This window comes from Ruditapes philippinarum, unplaced genomic scaffold (genome assembly GCF_026571515.1).
Source record: "Ruditapes philippinarum isolate M1 unplaced genomic scaffold, ASM2657151v2 ctg1366_1_1_1_1, whole genome shotgun sequence".
NCBI lineage: Eukaryota > Metazoa > Mollusca > Bivalvia > Venerida > Veneridae > Ruditapes > Ruditapes philippinarum.
The window spans coordinates 354,099-378,402 of NW_026867297.1; the positions used below are offsets into that span (position 1 = coordinate 354,099).

Below are 24,304 nucleotides of genomic sequence, written 5' to 3' on the forward strand. Positions count from 1 at the left end.
AGCTGGTTTTATCATCCCATAAATTAAAATATCATTTTATGATATTGAATAGTATTCTTGTTGTAAAATTTATCATCCACATTTATTTATTTGATGTGTCCAATTACAGTTTGTTGATCTATAATTAATGGCACAAAAAAACCTTAATTCTTTCAATTTTGAAAACCCTGGTAATTAGATTGGTGTAAGCCGGCGGGAGTCAAACCAGAAAGTTTCCGGTAACTAACTAAAGTTCAGATCGACTTATCCTGATCAAATTTGGTATAAAGCAAGATTATGTGAAGACCTTGCTTAAAGTTGCTTTTCTAGGTCAAGTTCACTGTTACTAAAAATAGAAAATTGGTTTCCGGTCAATAACTGAAGTTGTAATGAAACTTGATGAATAGTAAGCTGATGTGAATACCTACCTGGAAGAATTGCTTTTGATCCCTAAGGTCCAAGCCAAAGTCCCCGTTTCTAATTAGAAAATCGATTTCTTGTCAATAACTAGATTTACGAATAAGATATTTATTGAAATTTGGTGTGCTGCAAGCTTTGGCCCCCTAGATCAAGGTCAATATCGTCACAGATATATATATATATATATAGCTCCATGATATCTTCCAGTAAATAACAAGATTAAGGAACAAGATGTATTAATTAAACTTGTTGTAAAGCATTCATTTTAAAAATCTCACGTTGGATACCTTGTGAGCCCTATAGGATCAAAGTCACTGCTACGCATAATAGAAAACTGGTTTCAGGTTAGGAGTGAGATATTTAAAAGGCCAAGAAATTGCTTATTTGTAGTTACTGGGAGACAACTTCAAAAGTCACAAGTTGATATACTTACACTGGTTGTCTCCCTTGATTATGAATTTATTGTTTAAGATTTTTTGTGGAATGGTTTTAATTGTTTTGACATATTTATGGGACATTACAGAATTTCGCATAATGCCTTTTATTGAACAAAATGAGGGAAATCATTATGGTGACATATTGTTATGGTTTGCTCTGCCTCTCAGTCCAGGGATATTAGTTTAAACAATATTTATTTCCAGAATTTACAAGACATAAATATACATTACAAACAGAATACATTGTATGATAAAATACATGAAAGACTGATGATATAAGTTAAAGATATACAATGCTAAAGAATTTTTAACTTAATTAAATTCGGAAGAGGATTTGAAAACAAGTCTAAGACTTATGTAAATTCATTTCCTCAGTGGGTTGGAAAGGATGACGGCTGACTGGTCAAAATCATATGTAATGTTTTGAGATTTTGAAAAGTGAAAAAAGGGTTCCAGTGTGGAACTGTGTTGTTTGCTACCGATAAAACAGTTAACTTAGTATAATGTATAAAACCTGCTTATGAAGTCGTTCTGTAACATGCGCAAGCACTAAGAAGTGTGAAACGTTAGGTGGCGACAATGTATTTTTGGACCAGTCCAGGGATATTGGGTTCAAGCCCTGTGGTGATAAAGATCCTATTTCCACACAACAACAGTACTACAATGTATTCAATTCCAGGAGGTGGACACAGAAGTACTTTCTACTCAATCTACCATGTTTAAATAAACCATGTTTTAATTAACTAAAACAAAACATTAAAACAAATTGCACTTTTCAACATTTTTAATAAATAAACAAATAAAATGATAGTTTATACAAAGTGTTAAACTGTATTGATCAACATTCTTTAATTACAATGTATCTATAACTTTATAAAAATTGTAGTAAAATAGATATCTAAAAATTATATGAATAAAATCTCATCGAATATAGATTCTGGAACAAAAAAACACAACAAATATGAACTAAAAAACAAGAGCCACCGCCGGGCGGGGGCAACGCTCGACTTTTTACTTTCTCTAAAAGCAAACAAAGAAATGTTTGAACAAAATATTAACATTTCCTTTTTTATAAAATTAATCATTCTGTTTTGTCACATTAGTTTTGTCTATATATTTTATTATTATATAAATTTACTAATTTATATATATATAAATAGAGACAACCAATTCGAAGTCACATGGTGGTGTCACGTGGTAGAGTCTCGTGGTGGTGTCTTGTGGTGGAGTCACGTGGTGGTGTCACGTGGTAGAGTCACGTGGTGGAGTCATGTGGTGGAGTCACGTGGTGGAGTCACGTGGTAGAGTCTCGTGGTGGTGTCTTGTGGTGGAGTCATGTGGTGGTGTCACGTGCTAGTGTCACGTGGTGGAGTCATGTGGTGGAGTCACGTTGTGAAGTCACGTGGTGGTGTCACATGGTGGAGTCACGTGGTGGAGTCACATGGTGGAGTCACGTGGTGTAGTCATGTGGTGGAGTCACATGGTGGAGACACCTGGTGGAGTCACGTGGTGGAGTCATGTGGTAAAGTCACGTGTGGTGGAGTCATGTGGTGGTGTTACAGGGTGGTGTTATGTGGTGGAGTGACGTGGTGGAGTGACGTGGTGGAGTGATGTGGTGGTGTTACAGGGTGGTGTTACTTGGTGGAGTCACGTGGTGGAGTCACATGGTGGAGTCACGTTGTGGAGTCACGTGGTGGAGTCACATGGTGGTGTTACAGGGTGGTGTTACTTGGTGGAGTCATGTGGTGAAGTCACGTGGTGGAGTCATATTGTGAAGTCACGTGGTGGAGTCACGTTGTGAAGTCACGTGGTGGAGTCACGTGGTGAAGTCACGATAAACAACAAGGTCTAGTTTTTAAGTATGTTCTGTTATAATATGAAGTTGATCCCTTCAATAATAGCAAAGTAACAGCCAGTTACAGCCAAAACAAAGTCATTCATGAGTGAAGGTCAAGGTCTGTCGGGTTATTTTTAAGGGTTATCCTTGAAGATTATTATGTTCAAGTTTGAAGACAATCCATTCAAAAATAACAAAGTTACAGCCAATAATAGCCAAAAACATGAAAATTTCAATAATTTGACCTTCAAAGTCAAGGTCATTTATGAGTGAAGGTCAAGGTCTGTCAGGTTATTTTTAAGGGATATCCTTTAAGATTATTATGTTCAAGTTTGAAGACAATCCATTCAAATTGGACTTTTAACCTTGAAGGTCAAGGTCATTTATGGATGAAGGTCAATGTTAGTGTGGTCTACTGAAAGGTCTTGTCCCAAGGGTTGTTGTGGCCAAGTATGAAGACAATACACCAAGAAATAAAAAAGTTATGATCCAGGTACAAGTTTGCGAACGGCAACGCCGCCGCGACTATAACAATACCTCTACTTTTTTTTCAAGAAGGATAAGAAAATACATTATGCATTAGTAGAGAAACTGATAGCGAACAGCATGGATCCTGATCAGACTGCGCGGATGCGCAGGCTGGTCTGGATCCATGCTGGTCGCAAACCCATTATGTTGGTTTTGTCGTGACGCGGCTCATTTTTTTTTGACATTATTTCTGTATCTGCGACACAGGACGTTCTGAGACACAGGACAATAAGACTCAATGTCTGAGAGCAATAGTCACAGAGAAATTATGCCTTGCCCAAGGATCATACCAGCGACCCCTAGATTACAAATCTGATGATGTCCCTACTGAGTTAGTTGTGTAGATTGAAGACCATAATTTAAGTCTGCACTGGTTGCATCAATAGATTCAGTTGCCACCATTTGGACAAAGGTTAATGTTAATGTACAATATACTGGGGAAGAAGGGTCAATTAATCAAACAGACTGTGTTGACAGTCAAAACTGGTCCCATTCTGATAAACATATTAAGAAACAATGACACTTTACATTATAATATCATTTCAACTTTTTAACTCCAACTTAACTCTTATTCTTTTTCGAAAAAAACAACAACAAAAAAACAACAAAAAACAACAACAAAAACATATTAAAAAGTAGCTCATAAAGAAAAAACACCAGTGTTTTTGTCAATTATCATTTTTGTGTTACCATTACTGTTCTATATTTCAAAATGTAAGACTGTCAACGTGTAACATCTTTTTAAAACTGTAACATGATACCAAAAATTAAGTTTTTCGAGAAATAAAAGGGTACTTTTTTGGGGCTTTACATTATGGGCCTTTAAAAGATTTAAAATATATAATAATAAAGTTCCAGATCATTTTTAGGAGTAATATTTAATGTAATAATCTTATTATTATTGGAATTTTCCACTTATAGATTTTTTGTTCAGGTTTTCAATATCACAGTGGTCACATAATCACAGATTTCTAAACAAGAGCGCAAATGTCACTCTGTGTCAAGTTGTATCTGCTCCTTGTTATGTAGTATCTTATTCCTCAACTATAACACAGCATCCAAATGCTTGACAAATTATAAAAAATACATTATGCACTACTAATACTGAGTTTATCAATTTATGACAAAACAGCAATAAAACTAGTTCACTCCTTGTACCATAGTATAATTTTTCTTTGTTACATTGTACCTCACTCCATGTTTCATACTCCTGGTTAAAGTCTGTTCAGAACAGTCAATCGTGAATTTTGTTTCATACTGTATTTAAACCCAATTCATTATTTTTTTCCTAAACTCTGTCTCTTTCAGTTCAATGTAAATAAAGATAACAAGGGATTTTCACAGGTATAACAAAGAACATTACTCCGTGTCGTGTAGTATTTTACTCCTTAACTCGTAGTATCACTCCACCAAGGATGACAATAACCACACACCAACCAGACGACACCAAATATCCTCGCCATACTGCGAAATATGCTATATCTAGTCCTATGAAAAAATAACATTTATTTGGTTAATTAAGTTTACTTTCACACAAAACTTCATTCTCATATCATTATATGACAAAAACTTATTACAAGAAAAATTTGACAAATAACCAAAAACCCATATCACACATGTGTATAGCAACAATAAAGGTAAAAAATTCTAAGTTAATAAGAGGCATAACTAAAACAAATTTTGCTTTCAGAATTATGTCCCTTGTCAAATAACTACTTGTAATGATAAGCAAGTTTTCCAAGTATACCTTTTTAAATGTTTGAATGATGGGCTACATTAAAGTTTTTGCGTGGCGTCAATGGCGACAACAAAAATGCCACAGCGTAATAATAGCTTGATATTTTCTTCAAAACAGACAAGCTAGAAAGCCATGTGATATTTATTCGTGATGATGCTGCTCCACATAAAATTTACTTCAACTTACCAAGATGACTCTTTAAACAGTGTATCATATTGAAATTTTTCAAAATCTGGTAGATCTTAACAATGAATATAACCCTCAGTCTGTTGGTGGCAACAGATTATACCCAAGTTACTAATGCAGACTACGATCAGCTGGCACATTTATACTGTCTAATCATGGTCTGCACTGCACACTTATTTTGAAATTTTTCCTAAAAATATTGAATGGTTTTGTCCAAAATGATAGATGAACTAGTCCATTTAAGATATTTAACATGGAAAGGGTTTAACAGATTGTTATTTTTAAGAATTATTAGCACCTATTAGGTAATATCTTTTTGTTTTTTGCTTTGGTTCACTGCAAGTCAACTGTGAACTGGCAGAGAGTTAACTAATGTGAGCTACTGTCAGATTCCCCTCATAAACCATTGGATACAGCCAAAGACAGCACAAGGAATTAGATGTATTATAGTTAAACAAAAATATCCACGAAAATGTGTATCATCCATTTATCTACATACATTAGACCCCACTCTCTAACAATCAGGGGGAAGCAGATGGTCTGTGTATATTTGATAAACATTGTATATGTAAACCAAATTTGAACTTACCTCTGGCAAGTATACATCTCATAGCTTCACAAGCAAATGTCATTGGTGAAACATAACTGACATACCTCAACCATATTGGCATCGCTTCTATAGGCCATAAAATACCTGAAATACAGCACAAAATGTCAAAAACCCTTGAAACATAATTTTTGAAATTCTAGTACAAATGAACGGATAAATCAGGAAAAGATAGTAAAAAATATACACAGAATTAAATTGAATATTGATTTTTTTTGTGATTCTTGTCCCAGTTTGAGTGAAAAGCATTGCAAGTTTTCAAAGTTTCATTTTTGGTCATTTTGCACAATAAATATGATTATTCGGGCAATTTGCACACAAGCTATTGGTCCAGACCTTCATCAAATGGTATACAACTCTTGAAAAATGACTTCCAGTTACGGCATGTCAAGTAGCCTCAGTGGAGTTTCTTTAGAAATTAAAATGAAATTTATAGCTTACCACTAATAAGTAGCAAAGGAAAGTAAGAGCCTAAGGCAAGTTGTATAGCTGAGTTTTCATCATTACATACTGCAGAATATACCACACCTACAACATAGAAAACATTAATTATTTTGAACCCTCAGGTAAAGTCAATGTTTTTTTATCATGACAGGTTTATTTGCTATCAGTAAAGGGCCAGGCCATTCTGTATAACCAGTGCCATTAGACCAAGCTCTATACTTTATCCATTCTTCAAGCCATTTTTCAGATATCATGATATTTACTCTAAAACCTTAAATAGGCATTCTTATTATTATATAATTGGTATACAAAATATACCTAAAACAATTCGCTAGGCATTCTTCAGGAATCATAACATATACCATATAAGCCATTCTTATTCATTATTTTATAAGCATCATAAAATATCTTCCAGCCATTTTTTAGGTATCATAATATATACCTTATGCCATTCAGATTCTTATCATTATTTTACAGGTATCATAAAATATCTGCTAGCCATTTTTCAGGTATCAAAATACTTATCCTAAAAACCTTAAAAGGCATTCTTATTATAACATTACTGGTATCACAAAATATACCTAAAAACAATTCTTCTAGGCATTTTTCAGGTATCATAATATATACCTTTAACCTTTCTTATCATTATTTTACAGGTAGCATAAAATATCTTCTAGGGTTTTTTCAGGTATCATAATATATACCTTTAACCATTCTTATCATTATTTTATAGGTAGCATAAAATATCTTCTAGGGTTTTTTCAGGTATCATAATATATACCTTTAACCATTCTTATCATTATTTTATAGGTAGCATAAAATATCTTCTAGGGTTTTTTTCAGGTATCATAATACTTACCTAAAGCCATTCCTAGAAAACCTTGAATTAGAACTAACAGTATTACCCATATCAAGGGACCTAGACATGGAACCTGAAAAAAAAAACAGATTAAAGTTACTAATATCTTTTTGTAAAAATATTGAAGAAAATGAGCAAATAAACAAAGCAGAGCTTCCCTTTTAATAGTTGTATTAATGAAACTTCAATGTAAAAGGATCGTATGGTTAGCTCAATAGGTAGAGCATTTGACTCTGAATCCAGCGACCTTGGTTCAATTCCCGAATGGTGCAAGTCATTTTGATTGTGATTGATCAAAAAATCATTTCTACAGTCATTTCCAAGTTGTAGCTTGGCTCTGGCATGTACATAAGTTAATCAGTTCCTTATGAAAGTGATAGCAAATAGTACTGATAAACTACTTGACAGCCTGCCCAGAAACGATGCAATGGCTGAACTGTGCTCTTGTAAATTTAATGTGACTTCCTGAAATGATCCGGAGTATAAACTACCAACACCACTATCACTTCAATATAAATTCAGCGAACACTTAACACTTTTATCAGCTTAATGTCTAAAATGGACTTGCCCAGCTTCAAGTTTGGGACTGTCCATTATCAATTTTAGGGATATCAAAGTGAAAATTTAAGTCCTTTCAGACTGCATGAATGTGGCAAAGGCTTATTACTTCCAGTTTCAGGAGGTATAAGGTTAAGAAAAGAAAAAAATACCTGTAATAAAGTAACACTAAAATGTAACACTTACATTGAACACAAGCAGGGCCACTGTTAGTAGCACAGCAACTTGAACAACAACAATCAACATCTGTGTTATCATATGAGCTAACATAATCTCAAATGAAACCATACCTACAAACATGAGAATGAAAATAAAGTCTTAAAATAAATTAACACCAAAAAAAAAAAGACACAAGATATATCTTTTTAACTTCAGTTTTATATAGATAAATATAAATATTAAGAAATTGTTATACCAGTTACAATACATACAGTAAACATATAATGTTTTCATGATACAAAAATGTATATACTTTTACTTGTGGTCTTTATTCACAAAACAAAACGCCCAGTAGGACAGGATGCTCAACTATTCTCGGTGCTTTACAGTAAAACAAGAGAATTTTAAAAAAAACAAAAAAACATTCTTCAAGTTCAAAAAGCGCTGGTCTTATGGGCATTGCACAGTGGCAACCTATTATGCTCTCAAATATGTATTCAATGTTTCAACTCATCCCATTTAGTAGTTTTGGAGATATCTACAAAAAACTTAACCAAAGTGTGACAGCGACACTCATGCCTGGATGAGTCTAAAACTGCACCCTATTTTTTTTTAAAGTCTAGCTTATTAAATAGTTGAATTACCTGAGGCAAGACATCTATCTAACATCCCTAACTTTTTATCCATGATAAACACTAACGTTGTCAAACCAGTCGCCAAGAAAAATGTTATTCTGAAAATAACAAAAATTATCAAATAAATTTACATGAAGATCTAAATAATTTCATGTTATAAAGCTAAAATGAGAATATATTTGAAATGTAAACTTTTTCAAAGGGATTTTTAGAGTTAAATTTCTACATAAGATAAGTAAAATCTAGAATCTGTGTAGGTTCCACCTAAAATCTTATGATGGCTAATAAAACTTATATGAGACAAAATATCAGACGAGACAATGTGATAGTCAACAACACTTGCTCCATTGTAAGTTAAACAAGTAAAATTACCTGCAACATCATTGTGCAAAAATTTTCAGAATTTTGACAACTTACGAGATTATGACACCTGGCGCCATAAATTCAGTGAAAGTTGCGTCTAAATCACCATATACAGGTTTCAACATCTGGAAATAATTGTGACGACATTGTGTATTTGATTTAAGTGAATTTCTTATATATCTCTATAAAGAGTAACTAAATATTTTCAAATAACTTAATGAGACTATAACATGGGAAACATCAATAGAAAAGAAAAAATTACAACAGAATGGAAAAGATCAAAAAGAGCACAGACTGAATTGCATCATATGGGGCATATTTTCATAGAAATACAATATTCTCATTAGTTTATACATCAATAAAATATAAAACAGATAAGAATGGAATAAAATAGATCTCAACAAGTTGTGAGAATCTAGTAGTATGTATCATTTCAAAACCACATTAACATTTATTTTTTGGCCATATCTTGGGGATTGACTCGTCTAACTTGATAACTTACAAGTAAATACCAACTTCTCCACAAGTGACTGACTACTAATCCCACATAATCTCTGAATCAGCGGTGAGAGAATTTTGACTATTAGACTCAATGTTCAAGATCAATTGTCACAGAGAAATTATGCTGTGCCAGACGAATGAACCAGCAACACCTGGGTCTGAGGTTATAAAAAACTTCTCGAAGCTCAAACTCAGATATCAGGTATTTGATTGGTTGGACACTGCAACAAAATGTCCACCGACCAATGAAAATCCTGAGATTTGAGACTGAGTGCAAAAAGAAGTTTTGTTACCTCAAGGCCTGGATTACTTATCAGATTTTCTTACTTATCAGATTTTCTATCTATTAACTAAGCGGGCAGATAACTCTTATCTACATAATGTCAAAGAAGTCCGTAACATACAAACCTCAATAGGTAGACTAGCTAATTTAGGATTTATCTTCATCTTTGTCAGCATTTCTTTGGCAAATAACTCAAAAGCATCTGTAATCTTCTTCATTAACACAATGGCCACTTGTTCATCTAAAATAAAATATTTATCATTAATTAATGCAACACCACAAAGATACAACTGTAAAAATATGTTTGAATCCCCAGGTTAGCCTGAAAATTCTCATACATTCTAAATTCTGGAGTTAAACATCTATACTTATTGAACAAATCCTACATGAAAACTACATTTTGTATAATCACAAACTAAAAAAAATATTAGACAAGTTTCAAATTGTGATTTTAAAAATATAAATTTTTTTTTTGGCTGGGTTACACAATTTGAAAAGTATCTACAAAGCACAAATTTAATAATATTCTTACTAGTAGAGTCCAACTGGAGCTTTATTGAACTGCCATCTATTACAGAATCTGATAAATTACCTCCCTGAAACCTGGTAAATATATTGAAATATATCATTTTAACTGCATTTCAAAATATCTTTTTTCTGCCCGCAATTTGATATAAGCACTAATAACCTCATAATAATCTTCCCTTATATAAACATGTGACATTCATTGCTGAACAATGTGTAATAAAGAGAAATTTTGCAAGCAAAGGAATAAAGAGAAGTTTTTCTGAGCAAAGGAATAAAGAAATTCTGCTGAACAAAGGAATAAAGAGATGTTTTGATAAACAAAGAAATGAAGAGAAAATTTGTTTAGCAAAGAAATAAAACAAAATTTTGCTGAACAAAGGAATAAAAAAAGTTTGCTTGGCAAAGAAATAAAAAAAGATTGATTGGCAAAGGAATAAAGAGAAATTTTGCAAAGCAAAAGAATGAAGAGAAAATTTGTTGAGCAAAGAAATAAAGCGAAATTTAGCTTTATAAAGGAAAAAAGAGAAATTTTGCTGACCAAAGAAATAAAGAGAAAGTTTACTGAGCAAAGGAATAAAGAGAAATTTTGCAGAACAAAGAAACAAATAGAAAGTTTGCTGACCAAAGGAATATAGAGAAAATTGCTGAACAAAGGGATAAAGAGATGTCTTACTCCAGCAGGATCAAAGCTTTTAAAGCAAGCTGGCCTGATTTTATATTGGTGGCAAAGGCTAAGGTATAACAAGGGTGCCATAGTCACAAAATACGCCCGTTTACGAAAGCTTTAGATGGAGATGGGGGCATTATGGATAAGTGTTATCTCGCAAGCAAGTTTTTATTCTTGGCACTGTGTTGTTAAATGAACCTTAAAACAAATCAGTAGGGAAGATATGCACAGGATGTGTGACCTTGACCTTGGTTGCAGGGACCTGAATTTTATGCACGGCACTCAGCCTCACAATGATGAACATTTGTGCCAAATTATATTGAAATCCCTCTATGCATGTAGAAGTTTTGCTCCAGACAAGCGTTTTTCTATGAGCTCTAACTGTGACCTTCACCTTTGACCTAGAGACTTGGTTTATGTGCAGGGCACTACGTCTCATGGTGGTGAACAATTCTATAAAGTAACATTAAAATTCCTCCATGCATGTAGAAAATATGCTCTGGACAACATCTGGATATTTAATCATCTCCAGTGACCTTGACCTTGCAAATATTAACCTATATTAAATGTGTCACACCTGTAGTCATGATAGTTACCATTTGTGCTACAATCCATCAATAAATGATGACTAAATGGTCCCTACACACATCTTCAAATTTTTATCTGAACTTTGACCTCTATGTGTAACATTGACTTTGGTCGCAGGGATCTGAATTTTGCGTGCGACACTCAGCCTCACAATGGTGAACATTTGTGCCAAGTTATATTGAAATCCCCCTATGAATGTAGAAGTTTTGCTCCGGACAAGCGTTTTTTCAATGAGCTCGTGACCTTGACCTTTGACCTGGAGACCTGGATCATGCATGGAGCAATACATATCATGGTGGTGAACATTTCCATAAAGTATTATAAAAATTCTTCCATACATGTAGTAGATATGCTCCAGACAAAATCTGGATATTTCACCATCTTTAGTGACCTTGACCTTGCATATATTGACCTAAAGTACATGTGTCACAGCCGTAGTCATGATAATGACCATTTGTGTTACAATCCCTCAATAAATGATGATTAAATCGTCCCTATACACATCTTCATATTTTTATCTAAACTTTGACCTCTTTGTGTGACCTTGACCTTGGCCGCAAGGACCTGAATCTTGCGCACGACACTCCACCTCACAATGGTGAACATTTGTGCCAAGTAATATTGAAATCCCTCTATACATGTGGAAGTTTTGCTCCGGACAAGCATTTTTCAATGAGCTCCAAGTGTGACCTTGACCTTTGACCTAGAGACCTGGTTCATGTGCGCGACACTGCTCCTCATAGTGGTGAACATTTCTATGAAGTTTCATGAAAATCCCTCCATACATGTAGGAGAGCTGAACTGATATTTACTTGAAAATTAAAATATAATTAAATTTCTATGAGAAAGTATTTACATTTGATAAGGTAATTACTGTATGATATTTATGAACAAATACCAAGTATACAGAACACCATAGTTATCATAGTTAAGAATCTTGACCAATGAATGAAACATGTGTAAATAAATGTTACATTCTTTAGAACATACTCAAGTCCAAGAAAGAGGATTATTTTATGCCCTTTGATTAAATTCTATTTTTAGAATTGAAAGTGAAAGTAGATCAAGGGGAGTAATTGTGTAAGTCATTTATGAACAAAGTAATAACTTTGTTGTCCCCCTTTGATTAAATTCTATTTACAAAATCTGGATTTTTCATCATCTTTAGTGACCTTGACCTTGTATATATTGACCTAAATTATATGTATCACAGCCATAGTCTTGATAATGACCATTTGTGTTACAATCCCTCAATAAATGATGACTAAATGGTCCATATACACATCTTCATATTTTTATCTGAACTTTGACCTCTATGTGTGACCTTGACCTTGGCCGCAAGGACCTGAATCTTGCACGCGACACTCCACCTCACAATGGTGAACATTTGTGCCAAGTAATATTGAAATCCCTCTATACATGTGGAAGTTTTGCTCCGGACAAGCATTTTTCAATGAGCTCTAAGTGTGACCTTGACCTTTGACCTAGAGACCTGGTTCATGTGCTCGACACTGCTCCTCATAGTGGTGAACATTTCTATGAAGTTTCATTAAAATCCCTCCATACATGTAGGAGATATGCTCCGGACAAAATTGGACGCCGCCCGCCCGCCCGCCCGCCAGGGCGTATAAAAAGCAAGCTGACCTGACTCTACAGATTCCAGGCTAATTATTTTCAGTTCAAAAAGGTCAGGAATAAAAAACATGATACACTGACTAAAGGCTAGTAACTTTTGGGTCCTAAAAAAAGCAAGCTAGCCTGTTTCTATACTGGTGGCAAAGGCTTATAATTTAGGATTTAACAGGATTAAAAGGATTTAAATGGGGTTCAAGGGATAAAAAGCATGTGTAACTTACCGTAGCATAAGATCTGTAGTAAAATTTTCTCCTATACTGACAAGCCCCCAAGTTTTAGCTTGTTGTACTGATCTGAATGCTGCTTCATAACCTTTATCTGTATAATCATCCTGAAATAGGTCATTAAAATCAATGAATATCCTGAAATAATCCTTATCCTGAAAAAATATATCAAACAACTTTTTTTTTCAGCTGCATGAATATTTTCAAACAAAAACATACTTGGTTAATACCTTGTAAAGATCCCGAAACTTCAAATATATCCTTAAATAATCTTTTACCTTAATAAATATCCGTAAAATAATCCTTTAACTTAATGAATATCCTAAAATAATCTTTGAACATAAAGAATATCTGTAAAATAAACATTACCTTCTAAACGTATTAAAACACATGTATTAATCCAACCTTACAATATGAAAATATTTTCTTATTCTACAGATCTTGAAATAAATGATAACCTTCAAAAAATTTATATATTTACTCTTAAACTTTCTAAATTACTTCTATATAATTGTAAACAAACATTTAGAAATATTCATTAAAGCTTGTAGTTTCTGAAATGATTATTAATGAATCTTGTTCTTAACAAGTACTGGTGTCATATCTGGAAACATGGTTATGATAAGAGTAAGGCTCGAACCCATGACCCCTGGCTTGAGAGGCAGATACCTTGACTACTTAGCTCTCCCAACCCCCTGAAACATGTGTAAATACAATACCTGAATTATAGTATGATTGTCTATAGATTGTAGGAAGGCTGTCCCCATATTGAAGCCTAGAATTCCTTGGTCTTTATTGATAACAGCTATATGAAGTCCAAATGGATCATTACCAATACAAACACAAAATAGAACTATTTCTACAAGTGGTAACATGAACTGAAATAATAGGAATCTGAAACAAACAAGAATATTGGTAATAAAGATGTTCCCCAAAAACATGAACTGAAATAACAGGAATCTGAAACAAACAAGAATATTGGTAATAAAGATGTTCCCAAAAAACATGAACTGAAATAACAGGAATCTGAAACAAACAAGAATATTGGTAATAAAGATGTTCCCAAGCAACATAAATTGAAATAACAGGAATCTGAAATAAACAAGAACATTTGTAACAAATACAGAACAACACTATCTCTCAGTGGTTACATGGACTGATATAAACAAGAGTATTGGTAAGAAAGATGATTACAGGTAACACAGATGCTTCCAGGTAACAAAAATGTTCCCTGGCTACAAAAATGTTCCATGCCAACAAAAATGTTCCATGCCAACAAAAATTTTCCTGGGAACAAAGACTTACAGCAGGTAACACAAATGCTCCCCGGTAATGAAGATGCTCCCTGGTAACAAAAATGTTCCCTGGCAACAAAAAAGTTCCCTGGCAACAAAGAGGTTCCCTGGCAACAAAGATGTGAGCAAGATACTCAAATACTCCTCGGTAACAAATATGATCCTTGGAAACAAAGATTTAACAAGCTGTAAATCCATTTTTAAAACAGTGTAAAACACATATTTACCCTTTCTGGAGAAAAAATAAGGCATTTATTTTTAAGGCTTAATGTGTCTTTAAGATAAAAAAGAACATATCTTACGCTATCTTTCTTTTCATAATGTTGAGATTCTTGATAAACTGAGCCAGAATGTTCCTACCACTGGGCATACCTATAGGAACAGACCACTTGGAGTGTTTCTTTACAGGGGGCATAACATTTTCCGAGTCTAACAATGGTACATCATCATCGTCAGTGTCTGAACGAGGGACAACAATGTTTCCATTACCTAACCCACCTCCACTATGATTAACGTGAACTTCTGAATACTGAAAATATAAATGTTGCTTATTCAAAATACAATCACATGTATATTCATAAAAGCATTTCAAAACATCTGATCTATCAAAATTCAATCTTATCTAATTCTACCCACTGTTTCCTAATTTAGTGCAGTAATCCACGCATAACCCTAAATATATCAGGTCTGCGACATTAAAATTTTACCATGTTGAAGGACCTGTCAGTATTTGTCTCAATGTCAATGACTGAAGCGCACCCTTCCTGTCATAATATTAAATGAATACTACTACTACTGACATAATGGAATTTTCCTGCCATAATGCTTCCCCTTTAATTTCAACAACTACCATATCTGAACAGACATTCGTCTAGGTAGCAGGTTATTCCGCTTTTCTATAGGTATGCAGTGAACAGTTGACCATTCCTTTGCAGCCTTATAATGCGTGTGTAAAACCTCACTTGTAACTATATGACATGAAATCCATTGGTCACCAACTTGTCACTTCATTTTCGAGCAAGTTGTGACTGGATATGTAATAATTTTTCTTACTACTTCTTACTTTAACTGTACTATGTTGTATATGAGCATACAAGTTTATTGAATGTTAAAATTGAACGTTAAAGGGGTGTCCGTGGTCGTGTGGTTAAGGTCGTTGACTTCAAACCACTTGCCCCTCACCGCTGTGGGTTCGAATCCCGACAGGGACTTCGGATTCTTTCATGTGAGGAAGCTATCCAGCTAGCTTACGAAACGTTGGTGGTTCTTATCAGGTGCCCGTTCGTGCCTGAAATAATTCAAGGAAGGGCACCTGAGTTCTTCCTCCACCAGTAAAGCTATACTGTGTCGGTCTGACATAAAACCCAACAAACAAAATTGAATGTTAAAGTGTATTCTACCTATTATGTTAACAAATTAAATTGTCTACCTGTTTGGTATCTTGAGCAAGATCTGCTGGAGTACCCTCTATATCATCCTGACACAACTTTAGAAACACATTCTCTAAACTCTGAAATATTGCGTTTCCATTTTAATGTAAAATACATGTTAATGACCTTTCACAAGCAAGCATTTCAAAGTACATACATTATAACAGCATCAATAATATTACATCTTACATTTTTTTTTTTAGATAAATATAGTAATGTTGAAATCTTGACACACTTGACAGCAACTAACAACATGGCACCTATCCTGTACAAAGTTAAGGCTATTTTGCATATATTAACACATTTCAGGTGTTTTTTTATGGATTGGTAGTTCCTTCAAGTAGCTTTAATATTACTTTATTCCTTGACATTATCAGTATTTAATTGAATTGAATCATTTCTGAACTAATCATAAAATTTATCATAATGTGGAGGCATGCAGCTTTAAAAACTATATGCATGGGGTATATTATGGGTAAATTATACATGTATAAACTTCTTACTGTCATATGATATTTCTCTATGGCTTTCATAGGCTCTTCCTCTGCTAGAATTCTACCATTTCTCATAAAGCCTACCTTCAAATGGAATAAATAAAATCATAATTTAATTAAATCTTCAGAATAAAAGAAATTTTTAGTAAATAATCTTAAAATATATCATTTAATTAATTGCACTCAGAATGCGCAAATGTGTCCAATATATAACAAGCCTAGACCAATACTAACTTTAAATACCACCATGACAAACAGTCCCCACAAAAGGCCATCTGGTTACCTCAATAGGTAGGGCGTTGGACTGTGAATCAGGCCACCCTTGTTCGTCTCCCGGATGGTGCAGGTCACTTTCATTGGGTTGCTCATGAAATCCTTTTTACGGTCATTCACACTGTACCTCTGCTCTGGCATGAAATTAACAATTTCTTACGAAAGTGAAGGCATCTAGTACTGGTAAACTGCTTGACAGCCTGCCAGGAATGATGTCTTAGCTGAACGGTGATATGGTAAATTCAATGTGGCTAACTGCCGTGATCCAGAGTGAAAACTACCAACATCACCACCACCAGTCCCCAAAAATAAGAAATGTACCTATGAAAGCTCGAAACCAATGAAAACTTGAACTTTCTCCTAAATCCAATAATAGTTTTGAGGAATCAACATTCAACTGTAAATCAGAACATGATATCACATATCCAGGTACAGTTACATTATATTAAGCTAAATAGACAAGCTTAAAATTGTAAGCCATCGAAACCACTTTTACCAACCAATATGAGAGTACATTCTAGTTACCAGAAATAGTATTATAAAATATTCAATTATTAACCAACCTTGTCAGCTTGTCTAGCCTCCTCTATGTAATGTGTGGTCAGTATAATGGTCACCTGATTCTGTGTATGACTAGTAATATTCACCAAATGATCCCAGATTCTATATAAAACAAGCAGAAAATAATTCACCAAATGATCTCATATTCTATACAAAACAAGCAGAAAATAATTCACCAAATGATCCCAGATTCTATATAAAACAAGCAGAAAATAATTCACCAAATGATCCCAGATTCTATATAAAACAAGCAGAAAATAATTCACCAAATGATCCCAGATTCTATATAAAACAAGCAGAAAATAATTCACCAAATGATCTCATATTCTATATAAAACAAGCAGAAAATAATTCACCAAATGATCCCAGATTCTATATAAAACAAGCAGAAAATTATTCACCAAATGATCTCATATTCTATATAAAACAAGCAGAAAATAATTCACCAAATGATCCCAGATTCTATATAAAACAAGCAGAAAATTATTCACCAAATGATCCCAGATTCTATATAAAACAAGCAGAAAATAATTCACCAAATGATCCCATATTCTATATAAAACAAGCAGAAAATAATTCACCAAATGATCCCAGATTCTATATAAAACAAGCAGAAAATAATTCACCAAATGATCCCAGATTTTATATAAAACAAGCAGAAAATAATTCACCAAATGATCCCAGATTCTATATAGAACAAGCAAAATTATTCACCAAATGATCCCAATTTTTTTTATAAAACAAGCAGAAAATAGTTCAGGAAATGATCCTTAATCCTACATTAAAACAATTTTTAAGTACATATTAACATTATAATAACTGCCAAATTTACAAAATTTCATAGGTTTCCCTTTTCTCAACAAATGACAGTTCTCATAAATGTTAAAGGTAAACAATGTACATACACTACGTATCAGTAAATCAATATAAATTCAGTTATCAAATTTGTCTTCAAATTCATATATCATCCACCTACCTTTCCCTGAGTAAAGGATCCACACCTACAGTTGGTTCATCTAGAATAAGTAATTCTGGTTCATGCAAGAGAGCCACAGAGAAAGACACCCGCCTCATCTGACCGCCACTGTAAACACAACACTAAAACATTTTAATCTTTCAAAAATTAGAGACATTACCAGAATTTGTGTTCCCGAATAGTTTAAATACATTTGACTCTTATATATGATGAGTTATAACTGCATTGGTAAATCTAAATATAGCATCAAGGTTTTAATGACTGTGTACTGCGTTTCAATCTCTTGTTCATTGGAACAGGCATTTTTAATTTAATAAGGGGCATGAATTTCTTTTCAGTACAGAAACACTCAAGTTACCTTACCCATGGTCTGTGATTTTAACAAAGGAAATCACTATTGCTTAAAATCATGCATATAGGCATGCTTTGATAAAAGAAAACAATGTAACTTGCAGATTTTTAATTTCATATCATATGACCTTTTTCTCTGACGGTCTTATAGCAAAAATTTGATGCAAGGTTAATATTATTCATTTCATTTGTTATTTCTTCTCAACAGCATAGTCCATATATAAATGAACTTTTTCAAAATTGGAAGTAAAAAATATGTTTTAATGAGAATGCTAATGCATATAAATCAGTGTACTTCTGCAAAATCAACAAAACTAAGAGATCGTAAAAGTTGGGGACAGCTTGACAAACCTCAACTTAGTTGACATATAAATCTTACCTTAGTTGACAGATGAACCTCATCTTAGTTGACAGATGGAACCTTACCTTAATTGACAGATGAACCTCACCTTAGTTGACAGATGAACCATACCTTAGTTGAGAGTGAAATTTACCTTAGATGACAGATGAACCTCATCTTAGTTGACAGATGGAACCTTACCTTAATTGACAGATATCTCATCTTAGTTGACAGCTGAAGATTTTCTTAGCTGACAGTCAAACCTTACCTAAGTTAACAGACAAACCTTAACTTAGTTGACAGACGAAACCTCACCTTAGTTGACAGATGAAACCTTATCTTGGTCGACAGATAAACGTCACCTTTACTGACAGATTAACATGACCTTGGTTGACAGTTTGAATTTTTACCTTAGTTTACAGATGAACGTTACTTTATTTGACAGATGAACCTCACTTAAGTTGACAAATGAACCTCATCTTAGCTAACAGATGAACCTCACCTAGGTGACAAGTGAATCTCACCTTAGTTGACATATAAAACCTTACCTTAGTTGACAGATGAGTCTTACTGACTGTTGACAGATGAACCTCACCTTAGTTGACAGACGAACATCAACTTACTTGACAGATGAAACCTTACCTTAGTTGACAGATGAGTCTACTTTTCTCTGGTAGAGTCAAAAAATCTATAAGAAAATCTGTTCTGAGTTTAATCTGTTCATTGGTCATTCCATGTAATGTACCGAAATACTTCAATGTTTCTGCTATAGTGAGATCTGTAAATAATGCTGTTTCCTGAAGATAAAAACATAAATGCTTACTATTGCATTATACAAAAACACTGGACCCATATAATGACAAAAGTAAAGAGAAGTTTTGCTTCACTGTGAAAGTCAGGTGGTAATTTTACAGTTTCGATGTCAGAGGAAGTTCTCAGGAAGCTTTCGATGCATTATTTCAGGCACAACTTGGCACTGAATACAGTCACACACGTTCCATAAGCTACCTTGAAATTTTTGAAAAATGAAAGATTCCAAAGTTCCTGGCAGGGATCTAACACAAAACAGTTAAGGGCAAAACATTCTAAGTCAACCATATACACTTGACCACAAAGGCTCCCAAAAGTATGGAAATAGAAACCTCATGGTCCATATCATATTTCAGAACAAAGAAGTATACAAAATGTACATGTACTTTATTTCAAAGAAATGTGACATCAGCTTTTTGTCAGTTTGAATTTTTGCACAGTTGACCCCAAGAGGAGTAAAATGATTCCAAAATGAGATCTTAAAAATGTTCCTTCTTCATTCTTGTAAAGTCAGACTGTAGAAACTTAATTATAATATACCTGTATTTGTAATACTCTTTCTAGAGAACAAAAGTAAGTCAAGGACCAAATCTTGAAGACTATAGCTTAGTCTAAATTATGTACATATATACATACTTGTGGCATATATCCAACCATGCTCCCAGGCACCTTATGACCTCTAGCTCCAGGTTTGTCCCCTAAAACTATCACATGACCACTGTCAACATGTAGACGTCCAATCACACATCGTAGCAATGTAGTTTTACCACACCCACTAGGTCCCAGTAAGCCATATCTAAAACAGGAGCAAAGGAAATATGAATGAACAATGTGTTACAAATTAAATTAAAATTTTAACTCTTATCAATGATAATCAAAAAGTAATCAAGAATACAGACATACATTATTTCACAGATATATTAATTGAATAAATTAAGTTACATTCAGATAAGTAACTGAATACATTTAATAACTTGTGTTTGAGTAATTGATTACAGAATATTACCATTAACTGATTACCCCATCCATGCTTATCATGCTATATTTATCAAATGAACATGTCTATTTTTTAATCTATAAAAAAAACATTCACTGTTTCATTATTTTTTTGGAAAATTTCAAAATATATACTGACTGAAAAGATAACAGTGCAGACCATGATACGACGGCTAAAGTGTCTGCTGATCTTGCTCTGCTCAAAGTGCTCTTTTAACATTGATAGAATGTTTTGCTATCAATAGCTTTGACTTTCTATTATCAAACCCAATGTCATTATTAAAGGCCAACCTTGCAAGAACCGTCACATGGGAAAATCAACATAACTCAAGTAACAATTCAAGTTTGAAATAACTCATGCTATTTTGCGAATAGAAGGTAAAAGTTTGGCTCATTTGCCTCACACACTTGCCTCTGCCTCTTTTCTGCACACCTCCCTCATACCCTCACACGATGGTTTTAAAAAATGGTGTTGTAACTAACTGGTGTATAACATAAACATAACATTAAGGAAAGACTATTACGTATTGAAAATCAAACACACTTACATACTCCCTCTTGGCACAGTTATATGTAGATTATTGAGAACACATAGTTTTCCGTAAGATTTGTTGATATCCCGTCCCCATATTGCTGCAGGAAATTGTTTATAATGATTCTGACGACTTGGTCTACTTGATGAATGATGACTTATATCATGGTCCTGGAGTGATGCCATGACTTCTAATGTTATAAATACTTCAGTAGAAACAGCATACCCAAATGTACACTAATAGCCTATGAAAAAAACAACAGTTCAACAAAAGTTTTGTGACAAAGCAGAAGAAAGGAGTCTTTTAGATGTACTTAATGTACTTTATAGCTATATTATCTAAAATTAATTAGCACTTGCCCTTTTAAGTAACAGTATTAACACATAAAAATTATGAAATCAATGCATATTTTATACAATGTATAACATTGTAGTCCAAAATAGTAGATGTACGCACTTATTAAAACTCATGTCCGGCAAGCCTGCCAAGAAGGGAAAATATCACAAAGCAATGTCACATTTTAGGACTATGCATGTGTTAGTGTATCCTAAAAATAAATACCTATCAGTCAGGAAATCAGGTCTATCCTCACATTGATCCATTTTTCAGATATTAACATGTGCAAATAACAAAGGATTTCTACGATTTTGGCAAGACTTCAATTAAAACTGTGTTTTGGGTTTAATAGCAAAATGCGAAAATTTGTTTTATTATAAATTTATTTGTTTAAATCATTATCAATGGTTTTAAAAAATTAATTCTTAAATTGAATTAATTTCTAAATTACTAATGTCTCTGAAGGCTGATTTTGACATGAACATTTTGAGCTAATTAGACTTGTCAAAAAGACATCAAGATAGTTTTGGACAGACAGTGTCTTTTTCCCAAAACAGTATGACGATTTAGTAAGGAAAAAAAAACAGTTTGTTATTAAACCATGTCAAACCATTTATGCCTAATTAATTAGGCTAGTTCCTATCCTACCATCAAAACTATCCTGATGTCTCTTTGACATCTAACTAGTCCAACTAATTGTACTGCGCGACGAGATATTGTGCTATTTTCGTGTCTGGGCAATATCTCGCCTCTACTTTCTGCCCCAGAACGAAAATATCTCAGAATCAAGCTTTGGCACGTCAATATATTTTGACTAGTCTTATTGATATTATTTAATAAGACTTGTCAGAGACATCAAGATAATTTTGACAAGGTTATGTAAGTTTTTGATGGTAGGAAAGGAACTATTAGTGAGTCTGCAATACAATTTTCTGCAATGTCCATAAATGTTTCAATTATATTGATAGCAGAAATAGTAGTTTTAATATGATCTACAACTTTCTACATGATTCTAACGTTTATAACTAGCAGGAAGGCGATTGTAAACACATTGACAAAAGAATAGAACAGAAATTATTACATCAAATATGTGTGAATCATTAAATGTACGGGTTTCCATGTCTTGCCTGAACAGATAAACTTATATAATTCATTCTTTTTATGAACCTGATTTCGCATGTTAATACAGTTCATAAAAGCTATTTAATCATTAAAACTGAAAGTCTGCAGTGAACATGTTAAATTCATACTACATACATAATGTAGTATTTATCACTAAATTGTTGTAAATAGCAACAAATTTCAATAACACAAAATGTGTCAAATAACTTACTTTCAGTTTCCCAAAGAGACGGTGCAATGTACACGATGTAATGTAAAAATGTCATGTTTGGTGGTTGAACACCACTAAGTTTTTTCCCTAGTTTGATGATACCAATGAACTATTAATGTCTTTGATTGTTCAGGATCTTTTTAAAATCTTTCTTAATGACACAGATTATATTTCAAAGGATTTGTTTTATCTTTCTATGTATTATTACCACTGGTGGACTATATTTGGGTCTAGGATAGATTGCGATAGTGTCAATATTGCTCAAACAATAAAATTATTTATACCTGTCAATTAACACTAACAGTTTCATTGTACAAAAGAGTATATTAAATGAGTGTATAGGTTCAGTACTGAACTCCTAAATCATATTATGCAAGCCTCTGTGACCAAAATTTTTTTCAACTAGTTCAATAAATTTAGTACTGAAACTATACAAATACACATGTATAAATTCTGTTTATTACAACTGTGAACACTGAAATTTTTTTTTTCTTTTTTCGTTGACATGAATATAGTATAGCGCTTACATTTAGGCTATGTTTGTTTAACGCAAATGACATGGCTTTAAAATATATACACAGGCATGCAATACCATTGGAGCATACCAATACCAATATGGATTAGCAAAAGCGGTATGGGTATGTGATAAGTTATTACATTGTGAAATATTATAAAAAACCGAGGTTTGTTCAACTAGCCAGCAAACTGCAAGCATATGTGCCAATTTCAATAGCCAGGTAATAGAGTCGTCAGACTGCAAGCATTATGCGCCAACTTGCCACACAAATATCCTATTGACATTACAGGCCTATCACCATTTATACTAGTATGTAACAGTTGTTGTTCAGATAAAGAATGATCAAATCGATCCAGATTTTAGTAAACTTACAACTAATGTGATATGAAAATTGAAGTTATTAAAGTCATATACATGTATATATGTATTGTGATTATTGATCTCAGACTTTGAATCTAATGGGATTTGTGCCTATTGCTCATTTGTCCGTCACTGCTGATTCAGAAATCATGTGGGATTTATAGTCAGTGACTCACTAGGAAATTGGTAATTACCAGTAAGTTACCGAGGAAAGTTGGTAAGATGGACTGACCACCGAGATAAGATCAAACATTTCAAATTGGTGTAAAAAAAGACCAACAAACTTGTATCAGTTTACCCTCTTTTCAAAAGTTGCCTGACCATTATGACCTGTCAGGCAAATTTCCAACCAAACCAGCAACATGATTTTAAGCACCTATCGAATAAGGCAGATTAATTAAAACAAAATATAGATATAAATTTACACACAGTGAAAATCTAGCCAGCTATTCTCATTTTAGTGAAACAAAAGTATATCATATTTGACGGCATGATCTAGTGTTAGCCATGATCGCAAAACGAG

The 24,304-nt window shown here is 33.4% G+C and overlaps 1 protein-coding gene across 3 annotated transcripts; it reads right to left on the reverse strand.

Annotated features, from left to right (window-relative positions):
* Positions 1-1,602: 1,602 nt before the first annotated feature.
* Positions 1,603-22,949, reverse strand: LOC132735580 (ABC transporter G family member 20-like). 3 transcript variants are annotated; one of them, XM_060722539.1, is made up of 21 exons: positions 22,905-22,949; positions 21,251-21,479; positions 20,343-20,502; positions 19,539-19,693; positions 18,206-18,313; positions 17,232-17,331; positions 16,405-16,479; positions 15,901-15,981; positions 14,774-15,000; positions 13,896-14,070; positions 13,174-13,283; positions 10,067-10,137; positions 9,660-9,775; positions 8,805-8,875; positions 8,397-8,485; positions 7,780-7,883; positions 7,036-7,108; positions 6,174-6,260; positions 5,715-5,819; positions 4,565-4,689; positions 1,603-4,245 (listed from the first exon to the last, which is right to left on the reverse strand). In XM_060722539.1, the coding sequence occupies exons 2-20, from the start codon at positions 21,418-21,420 to the stop codon at positions 4,583-4,585; spliced, it is 2,184 nt and encodes a 727-aa protein (XP_060578522.1). In that variant the 5' UTR covers positions 21,421-21,479; positions 22,905-22,949; the 3' UTR covers positions 1,603-4,245; positions 4,565-4,582. The 3 variants fall into 3 exon arrangements, with proteins under 3 accessions (XP_060578522.1, XP_060578520.1, XP_060578523.1); XM_060722537.1 differs by having other exon boundaries at positions 1,603-4,689; XM_060722540.1 differs by having other exon boundaries at positions 1,603-4,689; positions 16,405-16,475; positions 17,228-17,331.
* Positions 22,950-24,304: the final 1,355 nt, after the last annotated feature.

What these genes read in the sequence shown, in the direction of transcription:
- LOC132735580 (XM_060722539.1), bottom strand. Translation starts at nt 21,420, where the DNA reads ATGGCATCACTCCAGGACCATGATATAAGTCATCATTCATCAAGTAGA. An exon ending in TGGTTGGATATATGCCACAA is followed by an intron (nt 19,694 to 20,342) that starts GTATGTATATAT and finishes TTTTATCTTCAG; the next exon opens with GAAACAGCATTATTTACAGA. An exon ending in TTTTCTAGGAATGGCTTTAG is followed by an intron (nt 6,261 to 7,035) that starts GTAAGTATTATG and finishes TCTATGTTGTAG; the next exon opens with GTGTGGTATATTCTGCAGTA.